The sequence below is a fragment of the Coregonus clupeaformis genome, unplaced genomic scaffold (genome assembly GCF_020615455.1).
Source record: "Coregonus clupeaformis isolate EN_2021a unplaced genomic scaffold, ASM2061545v1 scaf0193, whole genome shotgun sequence".
Taxonomy (NCBI): Eukaryota; Metazoa; Chordata; class Actinopteri; order Salmoniformes; family Salmonidae; genus Coregonus; species Coregonus clupeaformis.
The window spans coordinates 216,288-228,719 of NW_025533648.1; the positions used below are offsets into that span (position 1 = coordinate 216,288).

The window sequence follows — 12,432 nt, forward strand, 5'->3', positions numbered from 1 at the left end:
CCAATCAAAGAGATTATAAACTGCAGCCAAAAGTAGACCCCGGTAAAACTTATTTTGTACTATTATTTCCTACTCCATGAAATACATATTTGGCAGTAGTTAGGAGGCTTTTTGTGAGCTGTGTGTGTGTCTGTGTGTACTGACCTTGAGTGTCATGTCGTCGGAGCAGGAGGCCAGCAGACTCCCCGTAGGATCCCACTTGATAGCGTTCACCTCATTCTAGAGGGAAAAGAGAAAGGGATGATGAGGAGGGATACAAGGAAACATTTAGTGAACTTTATAATATAGCAGTGCACAAAAAGGGAGCATCAACTGTACAAAGGCACTTCCTGCAGTGATGTGATTGAACAGGATGGGCAAAAGCTTTCACCTATCCTCTATATTCAGATCAGTGCGTTTGAACTCGAGGATGCCACTTTAGACTATTGAGATTAATCAATGTCGGTCACAATGGCTGCATTTACACAGGCAGTCTAATTCTGATCTTTGCCAATAGTTGGTCTTTTGTCCAATCAGATTAGATATTTTGCCAATAATTGAGCAAAAGATCAGAATTGGTCTGCCTGTGTTAACGCAGCCATTGTTAATGTGACAGGGAGAAGAGACAATTGAGATGCACCCAGGCCAGAGAGCCAGTCCAGTCTCCGGTCTTACCGTGTGTCCCTGGAAGGTCTTGACAGGCCGGTCCTGGCCCAGCTTACACACATGGATGCACATGTCCGTGCTGCAGGAGGCAAACGTGTTGTTGTTCTGCCAGTCAACGTCCAGGGCCGGCGCTGAGTGAAAGGGAAATTGCTGCTTGGCCTCCCCTGTGTGAGCGTCCCAAATGATGGTGGTCTAAACGAGAGACAGATATATTGTCAGAGTCGTTTCATCATGAGTGACAAATGACACAATGACACCACACCATGACAAATCAATTACATTTAAAGGGATGTTAAACATCTGGTCTCTTTTATTCTTAAATGGCTTTCTCCACGTTTTCTTCTCTTTAAAGGCCCAGTGAGGTCAAAAAAGTTTCTTTATTTTAAGAAAACCCTTGTGACAAATATGATAAAGCCCTTTTAATGTAAGAGTTGTTTGAAACGACCGCCTGAAATTTCAGCCTGTTTTGGTGGGATGGAGTTTTGGCCTGCCGGTAAATGTAGTTAATAGACCAATAAGAAAGAGCGTTCTAAACCTCTCTGCCAATAACAGCTAGTTTTCAGTTTTCACCTCCCCACTCTGACAACAACCAGACAGTCCTAGCAAAAATCTTAATTGAGAAATTGCTCTTTGCTAAGAAGCTATTTTTGTTTCTTTTTGGCCATTTTCATTGAAAACAATTCACAGTAAGGCACTTCATTGTTACCCAGAAATGATTTGATATTGAGATAAAGGTCCAATGCAGACATTTTTAACACACAAACCATTATCTTACCTTATCTACTCCTGCACTGAGGATAAAGTTGCCTTTCTTATTCCATTTGAGGGCAAATATAGGACCCTTGTGCTGGCCTAAGGTACTGGCGAGGTTACCTGCAAAAAACATGTCATGGTGCTTGTTTAGCAAGAGAACTTCAGACCATCTGTGATTCTGTTTAGAAATGTTGAGATGTGAAAGTTCTGACATTAAAAGAGGCAATACGGAACTTTTGCCTTCGAGGTTGCTCTTGAGCCACACAAAGGGGTCCCCTAAATAGACAGAAATATTGTCCAGAAATGACCTCATTGGACAGAAAGCGGCACTCCTCCCCTCGCCCGTGAGCAAAAGCTTATATTGTTTGCCTAAAACTAAGGATTCAAGACAAAATTTTACATAAACAATTAGCATGCCCATAGTGTATCTTTAAATTGCTTACCGTCTTTAGTCCATATTCTGGCAAAGCCATCGTACGAGCCTGTGGCTAACAGCGTACCCTCACTCTGAAAGACAGAAATTCATCAGTTAGTCATTTTTGGGACCAATAACCTGTAGTTCTGGGTTTCTGTTGCACCCCAAATTGGGACAAAACAAGGCCCTGATCCTAATTAGAGATTTATGTGAATTACTCAAATGTTGGCTTAAATCTCCTGATGACATCAAACAACAGTCAGTTTTTTCTGCTTATCGAGTTGTGATTTGGCCAAAAGTACTTAAATGCTGGTTCAGTATCCTCCAGCAACTTGTAGAGCAGGGGAAAATGACAGCCTGCTCTACTGTAAGTCTAAATTCTGAGTAGCAGCAGTGAAAGCCCTGCATTTTCCATGGGAGGGAACGAAGCCATCCCATATTTCCGGTTGGGAAGCGCTGCCAGAGAATGCCTTTGGCAGCTGAGACACACACGCACACCAGAATGTGTACACACACACAGTCTGTCTGCCCACCCCCACCTCAAACACACACTCTCTCTATCGCTCACATTCCAGTCCAGTGAGGTGACGTCTTTGTTGCTGGGTACGTCCTGGCCCCCCTCCCGTATGCAGTGTCTCAGCACCAGCTGGGTGGAGCTGCCTGTGCTGTTCTCACTCAGGTTCCAGATCCGCGCCGTTGAATCCCCAGACCTGCACACACACACACACACACAAGTTACACACTGTCGTCTAACGTGCAACTTCTTTGGCTGCTTGTCAGCCTAAAACATAGCAACATTAACCCTTTACCCTCGTGGGAATTGACCTATATGGATAGGGCTAAATTGAAATGTTTCTTACAGAAGAAATATGAAAATGCATAAAATCTGGAGATAATGGGAAAATTATTAGACCAAAGGTGAGTACACAACAGTTCACCTGATACAGTTGACTACACAACTGTTCAAGACTGAATCCAAACATTACACTGTTGATTTTTATGTGCATTTTACATTTATTGTACTTTTCGCCGCATTTGTTGATAAAATAACAACATAATAAAAAATAACAAGGGTTTGAGTGAGAGGACTAACTGGTGTCTCCAAGTGGCCACACATCTCCAAAGTGTGCACAGTTCCTAAGCAATTTCAATACACTTTTATGACTCAAAGAATACATTTTTTTTGCTCTCCTAGCTGTGCCGTTGAGGAACTAGAGCAAGCTCACTTGTAGTTGTTTCGTTTGGAACACAACCCTGCATCCCCACCATCACACAATTACTGTTGTTGTTTACGCAATCCAAAAGCGGTCCATTATAAATAGCAATCTGGGTCAGGTGGGCATGATTTGAAAGCTTGTTCTATTGCCAACATGACTAGCTAAGTTATAAAATACGATCTTACAGTGTTGGGCTTTCACAAGGCAATTCAGAGAAACAGCTCATAATTCTGGTGCACATAGAAAGAGTGCATTCAGGTGCGTTTGCTGCCGCAAATTGTCTTCACAATAAACAAACATAGGCTCATTCTGTTCAGAACAGAATCATTAAGCCTAGGCCTACTCACCAAAAAGATGTCATGGCCGTAATTTATCACCATGCGGTGTTCAATGTGGAACTGTTAATCCATTTAGAAAATTCCAAGGAACAGGCAGAATAAACTAAATCGAACGTCTGTCTGTATATCTTGTAACCCTGAAAACATCGTCTTTCAACTCACCAAATTGAGCCCTGCTTTAAATGATCACTCTTTGAGGAGAGAGCGCTGACGTCATGTATAGCATGTTACTGTACAGCCACTACGTTCCAATTGAGGCGCTTATTAGTGCCCAAATCTTCCATTTTCAACCTGTATACAGGTACGTGTGTAAAGGGCTAATAAAACACACTTCTCAGGATTAAATTAGATATGAGAGTACATAAACCTGCCAAATATACACATTATTTATCTTAAGTGTAAACTTCCTTGATTAAGTTCTGCTCATCAAAATGTAGGTCAACGCATACTTCTCATCATGAAAACGGCCAATGCTATATGAAGGGGGATTTTACTTCATGAACAGAAATCATTTATCTTTAGGCTGTCTTTCTCTATAAAGAGAAACAGGGATAGAGAAGTAGCAGGAAAGGGAGACAGTGAGTGATAGGAGGGTGAGAGAAAAAGGAGAGAGGAGTAGGAGAGAAAAAGAGACAGTGAAACAGAAGCAGAGAGAAATAGAAGTCAGAAAGAGAAAAGAAACAGAAGAAGGATATAGGAGTCGGTTCTGTACCCGGAGGCGAGCAGGTCATTGACGGGGTTCCAGGCACAGATGAACACCTCGGACTCGTGGCCTCGCAGCACCATGGCCTTGTTCTGGGGGATCTCCACGTCCCCGTCCACATCCATCATGTCTGCATGGTGGTCTGGAGGGGGAGGGGATGGAACACACCTTAGAGTTAGATAGAGGACTCATCTTTGTATCAAACGGATTATATCCATCTTGTCCGCTATCCATCTCTATGGAAGACACACTCACAGGTCACATACAGAGGTCTTGGGCTGCGCCCTGAATCTCCTAACTGTGCACTTGAACATGCCCCGATCATCATTTAAAAGTGTAGGATTGATGTAAGCATTGGCTGAAGGGAGTTTCGACCACTGTTAAATCCATGACGGGAGAAAGGTAGAGATTTTCATTGGTCCGGCTTGTCGAGTAGCAGCTAAACCTACGCTAGAGTTAGTAGAATTGATTGAGAGGAAAAGGTAAAACCATCTCCGCCGTCGGTTGTGCTTTAAACTCAAGAGGTGTGATTATGTAGGTCTATGTATTGTAAATCATTTTTAATGTTATGACCAGGGGTTAATTCCACAAATACAATCTTAATTCAATTCCCTCTACTTGTAAATTCCATTTAATTCAATTCAAATTTCAGGTCAGTTTTTGAATTCAGACAATTCAATTCCTCTCAATTCCAGTGTTAGGTAAATTCCAAGAATTCAATTCCTAGTTCAATATTATCCCCAAGAATTCCCAAAATTCCAATTTGAATTCAATTCCCTCAGGCTTTCAGGACGATCATGTCAATATTCAGCGTGCTTCGCTATACTCTAAATATACAAATCAGTTGAAATCATTTCAAACAAATCCTGCAATCCATTTTGTATACTAAGTGCATTCATTCCATTAACTGATTAATTGTTTTTACAATTCCAATTCAAACAGTCTAATTCCAACACAATTCCAATCCCATAACTTGAATTCAATAGAATTCACTTCATAAATTAATTCAAGAATGGAATTGGAATTTCCAATAAAATTGGAATTGACCGCAACCCTGGTTATGATATCATGTTAACTATTACGAAATATATATATTTTTAAATTCAACTAAAATAAAAGAGGTGTCATAATGAAAGGTTCTGCTCACTGGCTAAGGCGTGGGCGCCATTCTCCTCGCCGTTGGCAGCGGTTCCCCCCTCTCCGTTCTTAGCGCCGCCAGGCTGGGGGCCCTGGGTGCCACTGGCGCTGCCAGCCCCGGCTGCCTGCTGCTGATGGGCCAGCTTTTCCCGGTAGGCCTGCTGCCGTGTCTGCACCACATCAGGCATCACAGCGTCGATCAGAGACAGCGACTCAATGGGCCGCCCGTCAAACAGAGTGCCATCCTGGGTGACAAGATACAGGGGTCGCAGCTTTAGCTTTCAGAAATCTGCATTTTCAAAATGCAGACCATCAAAAAATCTGCGTTTTAATCGATTTCACCTGCGTTTCATACAGGGATGGGCATTTGACCTTTGACTGTTAAAGTACTCGCATGATTTTCTATCAAGTACTCAAAAAAAAGAGCTATTTGTAGAACAAGGGAAAAAATGTGTGCATTGATTTATATGCCAACAGTGTGCAACAATGCCTAATTTATCATAACCATTACAGATAACGAATCCTAATTGCTAAATTGCCTCATTATATATCCAGTCAATAAAAAACAAGTGCCATTTAAGATAAATTTATTGAACCTGTAATATCAACTGGTTATATCGTGGAATACAATCTTCAAAATGTTAGTAACCTCAGCAGTGTGGCACTTTCTTGTAGAAGCCGATGTCTGTGTAATGACATAGCCTTGTTTTGTTAATTTAGCAGACAAGACACTACTTCCCGAGCCCTTATCACAGTCAAGACACACCTATTTTATAATAAAAAAAATATGTAATATAACAGAATAAAATAGAACAGAATAGTGCGAAGTAATTCGCATCTCGCGACTGGAACAGTTATTTTCAAAGAGTGATCATTTGAAACAGGACTTAATTGGCAAGTTGAAAGACACATTTTTCAGGGTTACAAACTAAAACCTGTCTTCTTTTCAATATACAGACATTCGCTTTACTTTATTCTGCCTGTTCCTTGGAATGTTCTAAATGGATTAACACTTCTACATTGAACACTGCATGGGGATGAATTAAGGCCAAGATATCTGTTTGGTGAGTATATTTTAGTCATTTAGCACTCTTATCCAGAGCGACTTACAGTTAGTGAGTGCATACATTTTTCATACTGGCCCCCCGTGGGAGTAGGCTTAATGATTCTGATAAAAATATTTTTACTTTGTGGATGTGGTAAATAATGACAACCGCAAAGTAGCCTAAGCAGAAAATTACCCAGTTATTCCAAAATTGCAGCTCATTGTTGGAACACATATTTCCCTACTTCAGTCAACCAGTCCATTTTGAATTTGTGCAAGGAATGTAGCTTGTGTATCCCATCAGTTAGAACGCAATTGAGTGAGTGAGACACAGAGGGGAAAGGGACTGTGTGATGCATGGCTTGGTTAATTTTTAGATCTCCGTTTACAAAATGCAGCAAGTATTTTTTCTGTATTTTTTTCTTTGCTTTTCTGTGTGAAAAAAGCTGAATCCTGCATTATCGCGACCCCTGAGACATATGTTTGGGGTTTCAACACAGTTGCCATTGACCAGTGATACAGGGTCAGATATTTTTTCATTAAAAAGGGGAATTTTACTCAAAAGTTAAAATGTTATGTTCCATTCTTTACATTTTAATATTTCAGCGGATGTCTAACATAGGGCTGGCGATATAGCCAAAATATCATATCACAGTGTGCAGAGTGTGCAAAGCTGTCATCAAGGCAAAGGAGGGCTATTTGAAGAATCTCAAATATAAAATATATATTGATTTGTTTTTTAAAATGTGGGTTAATACATGATTCCATATGTGTTATTTCATAGTTTTGATGTCTTCACTATTATTCTACAATGTATGTCCAAACTTTTGACCAGTAGTGTATATCAGGGCAATAGTCCTGATGATGTCATAGGATTGTGCTTCCTAGGATTGGGGGGTAATGTGATCCTAAATCTGTGGTAAGGGGTAACTTCTACTGTCTTACATTTAGGTATTGAGTTCAAAGGTTAGCACGGCAGCTACACAGTCAATGTAAGTTAGCGGTTAGCGTGGGGTACAGTCAGTAAATAGGAAAGTTAGCATTGTGGGTACTGACCTCATTGATGCTGACCTCTGCCTCCACGTACTGCAGGCCCTTCTGGATGATGGAGATCAGGGCAGCAGGGGGAACCAGGGCTCCGTTGATGTTGGACTGGCTGATGTGGCTTTCTATGCCAAAGGTGAACGCCGAGTGGGAGAAGCCTGGCAGAGGGATGTAGAGAGACGGAGGGGAAAATGAGTGTTGTACACCGCTGTCCTTTAATCACCACACCACTGCGTCATTATGTTTACATTCACCTTGCAGAGTTTTTACCCAGCAGGCAAACCTGGTTGTGTCTGGGTAGCAGTCAGTTAAGATTCATTTTGGGGATTATGGTAGCAGAAATGTTTGAGATATTAAGCATTTTTCCTAAATTTTAGCTAGATAAATTGCAGATCTGATAATGGAAAACGTGTTGCTTTCCCAAATAGTTCAAATAACAATTTTCAAAAGGGTGAGACACTTATTTCTGGAACTAACTACAGCACAACGTTTATGAGAAGATATACAGTGCATTCGGAAAGTATTCAGATCCCTTCCATTTTTCCACATATTGTTAAGTTACAGCCTTACTCTAAAATTGATTGAATAAAAACATTTCCTCATCAATCTACACCTAATACCCCATAATGACTAAGCGAAAACAGTTTTTTTTTTTTAGAAATGTTGGCAAATGTATATATATATTTAAAAAAAAAACTGAAATACCTTATTTACATAAGTATTCAGAACCTTTGCTATGAGACTCGAAATTGAGATCAGGTGCATCCTGTTCCCACTGATCCTACTTGAGATGTTTCTACAACGTGATTGGAGTCCACCTGTGGTAAATTCAATTGATTGGACATGATTTGGAAAGGCACACACACCTGTCAGAGCAAAAACCAAGCCATGAGGTCGAAGGAATTGTCCGTAGAGCTCCGAGCCAGGATTGTGTCCAGGCACATATCTGGGAAAGAGTACCAAAACATTTCTGCAGTATTGAAGGTCCCCAAGAACACAGTGGCCTCCATCATTTTTAAATGGAAGAAGTTTGGAACCGCCAAGACTCTTCCTAGAGCTGGCCGCCCGGCCAAACTTAGCAATCGGGGGAGAAGGGCCTTGGTTAGGGAGGTTTGGTCAGGGAGGTGACCAAGAACCCAATGGTCACCCTGACAGAGCTCCAGAGTTCCTCTGTGGAGATGAGAGAACCTTCCAGAAGGACAACAATCTCTGCAGCACTCCACCAATCAGGCCTTTATGGTAGAGTGGCCAGACGGAAGCCACTCCTCAGTAAAAGCCACATGACAGCCCGCTTGGAGTTTGCCAAAAGGCACCTAAAGACTCTCAGACAATGAAAAACAAGATTATCTGGTCTGATGAAACCAAGATTGAACTCTTTGGCCTGAATGCCAAGTGTCACGTCTGGAGGAAACCTGGCACCATCCCTACGGTGAAGCATGGTGGTGGCAGCATCACGCCGTGGGGATGTTTTTCAGTGGCAGGGACTGGGAGACTAGTCAGGATCGAGAGAAAGATGAACGGAACAAAGTACAGAGAGATCCTTGATGAAAGCCTGCTCAAGACCACTCAGGACCTCAGACTGGGGCGAAGGTTCACCTTCCAACAGGACAACGACCCTAAGCACACAGCCAAGACAACGCAGGAGTGGCTTTGGGACAAGTCTCTGAATGTCCTTGAGTGGACCAGCCAGAGCCCGGACTTGAACCCGATCTAACATCTCTGGAGAGACCTGAAAATAGCTGTGCAGCGATGCTCCTCATCCAACCTGACAGAGCTTGAGAGGATCTGCAGAGAAGAATGGGTGTAACTCTCCAAATACAGGTGTGCCAAGCTTGCAGTGTCATACCCAAGAAGACTCTAAGCTGTAATCGCTGCCAAAGGTGCTTCAACAAAGTAATAAGTAAAGGGTCTGAATGCTTTATACTATAAATTTGCTAAAATGTCTAAAAACCAGTTTTTGCTTTGTCATTATGGGGTATTGTACGTAGATTGATGAGGGGAAAAAAACATTTTAATCAATTTTAGAATAAGGCTGTAAAGTAACAAAATGTGGAAAAAGTCAAGGGGTCTGAATACTTTCCGAATGCACAGTAGATCAGATGTGGGTCTTACCTGACTCTTGCAGGTATCTGTACACCAGGAAGTTGACCTCATCACTGCTAATGCTCATTTTTAATCCTGGTGGTCAAACCATGGGGTCAGCGAAGGGAATGGGAGCCTAGGACGAGAGAGACACACACACACATAGTTACAACACATAGCCTGAAAAAAATATCAATACTGTACAACTTGTGTTATACTCAGATACTTATTAACAGATTAAACAGACACTTCAATGAACCCAGTGCCTTCGTCATGGTTGAACATTTGAACGCTTGCCGATGGACTTCAGCTTACTACTACACTGATTAGTGACTATGTATATAGTTGGAACTGAGCTTTCTTTTGAACTTGGGAGTCTTGGCAAGTGGCAACATTGACTTTCAACATGTAGTCTAGATTGTACAGTGGCTTGCGAAAGTATTCACCCCCCTTGGTATTTTTCCTATTTTGTTGCCTTACAACCTGGAATTAAAATTGATTTTGGGGGGGGTTTGTATCATTTGATTTACACAACATGCCTACCACTTTGAAGATGCAAAATAAAAATGAAAAGTGAAACAAACAAGAAATAAGACAAGAAAACAGAAAACCTGAGCGTGCATAACTTTTCTGGCCACTCTTCCGTAAAGCCCAGCTCTGTGGAGTGTACGGCTTAAAGTGGTCCTATGGACAGATACTCCAATCTCCGCTGTGGAGCTTTGCAGCTCCTTCAGGGTTATCTTTGGTCTCTTTTTTGCCTCTCTGATTCATGCCCTCCTTGCCTGGTTCGTGAGTTTTGGTGGGCGGCCCTCTCTTGGCAGGTTTGTTGTGGTGCCATTTTCTTTCCATATTTTTTATAATGGATTTAAATGGTGCTCCGTGGGATGTTCAAAGTTTCGGATATTGTTTTATAACCCAAACCTGATCTGTACTTCTCCACAACTTTGTCCCTGACCTGTTTGGAGAGCTCCTTGGTCTTCATGGTGCCGCTTGCTTGGTGGTGCCCCTTGCTTAGTGGTGTTGCAGACTCTGGGGCCTTTCAGAACAGGTGTATATATACTGTGACGTCACGAGAGGCTACACAGCTTTCAGCGGGATTGCTCAAGTAGTGCAAGGAGACAAGGTTCAAACAAAACAAGGATTTTATTATAGGTCTTGGGAAATTAACGAAAATATAACAAAATTATGTTCTCTTGTGGCTCTTTAAGGGTTAACAGTTCAGGGATGTCTCTTCCACATCCAAAATCATAATTCTCACTCACTCAGATAACTTTTCCCCAGCCTTACTGTAGTCCACGTTGCAGCTAGTGGCCAACCCAGCAAAAAGTCCTTCCAAATGTCTCTCACGTATTTCCACAGGTGCATATATCCAAAGGTGAGTATTTCCCAAAGGTAAGTATCTCCAAATCCTTATATTCCTCATGGAAGTGGACGTGCAGCACTCTTGTCCTCCAGAGAGCCCAGGTTGGAGACTGTGTCTCTTCACCCCCCACACACCCTCTCAGTGTGTCTCTTCCCTTCCCAAACCTTCAGCTCATCAGCTCCTGATTTGTTTCAGCTGCGTGGGAAGATTGGCCATAGAGGGGTGGCGTTCCCGACCATACCAGCAGATGGAGCCATAGCTGTCTGGGTTTGCAGCCACCTCAGGGGATGTAACGTCCCTCCAGGACACAGCCTCTCGTGACATCACACATCCCCCTCCTCGGGACCGACGCCTCGCGGGGTAAAGGCAGCGAAGAAGGCATCACGCCGGGAGAGGGCGTCCGCATTGCCGTGGTGCTTGCCAGCCTGCTCTCTCTTCAACTCCTCCACCTCTAGGACCAGGGACTCAGCCTCCTGTTGTCTCTCCTTGAGTTTCTTACTGAACGCATCAGCCTTGGTTTTAGCAGAGTTTAGCTTCTGTTGAGCAGCTTTCAGTTCCTTCTCTCTCTGCCTCCGCATTCTTCATCTTGTTCTCCAACACCTTGTACTTCTCCTCTGCCTTCTTCTGGACCTCCTTACTACTGCGCAGGGTCTCCTCACACTCCTCGATGGTCCTGCGCAGCCTCTCCAGCTCCTCCTGTTGCTTATGGAAGGAGCTCTGTTGGAGTTTAGCCTGGAGGATATCTAACTCTTCTGTCTTCATGTCTAACTGTTGCTTTAACAAACGATACCTCTCAGCGGTCCCCTTCAGACCAGACAGTTCTTTGTCCAGATTCTGTAGCTCCGTCTCTGTGTCGGTCTGGGCACCTGCCATCCCTATCAGAGCCCGGGCGGGAGTGAGTAATTCGGAGGATTGCACCGGAGCCTTCCCAGGATGAGTCTTGCCTCTCCGTTTCCGAGGTACTCGGGTTATCCTCTCCTGAGACTCTCTCCAGAGTGGGTAAAAGGCTGGGCAGTCTCGTCCAATTAGGACAGGGACGGGGAGGGAATCAACCACCCCCGCCGTCGTGTGTATGGTTCCCCGTGTGCTGGTCATTGTAAGTTCAGTAATGGGGTATTCTCTGGGGTCCCCATGGACACAGGAAACTGGGAGGACTTTCCCCGGGGTCAGACACGTTGGGCCCACCAAATCCTTACGCACCAGGGTGGCCCGGCTACCAGAATCCAGTAAGGCCTCCACATCATGGTGATTCACAGTTACCGGGCAGGTGGGGGGTCGATCTGGGCCGCCATCTACGACTCCCAAGAGCGAGGCAAAAACGGTGTGTGGGTGCTGAGCTGGAGGACTCCGCAGTGGGCATAGGTTCATCGGCTGGTTTCCCACACTGCCAGGAGATATGTCCCATCTCCCCACACCGGTAACACTGTCGAAGTTTCCCCCTCCTGGTGTACTCTTCTTGGACCCGCCTGGTTTCTGGCTCCCCCTGGAGCCGGGATAAGTCCTGACGTGGCTGGGTTCGAGACCTTGGGGTCCTTTGGACGGGTTCTTCCCATTTGTGGTGGGGCCGCACTCCTGGGGTCTTTTCGGGAAGCATTCAGCATCTCCGCTGTGGCCTGGTACTTTTCCACAGCTTCCACGGTCAGATCAGCCGTGGTCAAGGCCTGTTGACTGATGCACCGTTTTGCCTCAT

General features: G+C 43.8%; 1 protein-coding gene across 2 annotated transcripts in view; it reads right to left on the bottom strand.

Moving 5' to 3' along the window:
• The window catches only part of LOC121534972 (F-box-like/WD repeat-containing protein TBL1XR1), a 35,247-nt gene that overhangs the window by 7,458 nt on the left and 15,357 nt on the right, over positions 1–12,432 (bottom strand). The window contains exons 3-12 of one of the 2 annotated variants that reach the window (XM_041841617.2): positions 9,410–9,515; positions 7,310–7,455; positions 5,219–5,453; positions 4,081–4,213; positions 2,382–2,523; positions 1,842–1,905; positions 1,633–1,674; positions 1,421–1,518; positions 655–837; positions 145–219 (exon numbers count right to left, since the gene is read on the bottom strand). In XM_041841617.2, coding sequence (XP_041697551.1) covers positions 145–219; positions 655–837; positions 1,421–1,518; positions 1,633–1,674; positions 1,842–1,905; positions 2,382–2,523; positions 4,081–4,213; positions 5,219–5,453; positions 7,310–7,455; positions 9,410–9,467 — 1,176 coding nt within the window. In that variant the 5' untranslated portion in view covers positions 9,468–9,515. The remainder of the gene's footprint in view (positions 1–144; positions 220–654; positions 838–1,420; positions 1,519–1,632; positions 1,675–1,841; positions 1,906–2,381; positions 2,524–4,080; positions 4,214–5,218; positions 5,454–7,309; positions 7,456–9,409; positions 9,516–12,432) is intronic. The other variant, XM_041841618.2, reaches the window with a different exon arrangement.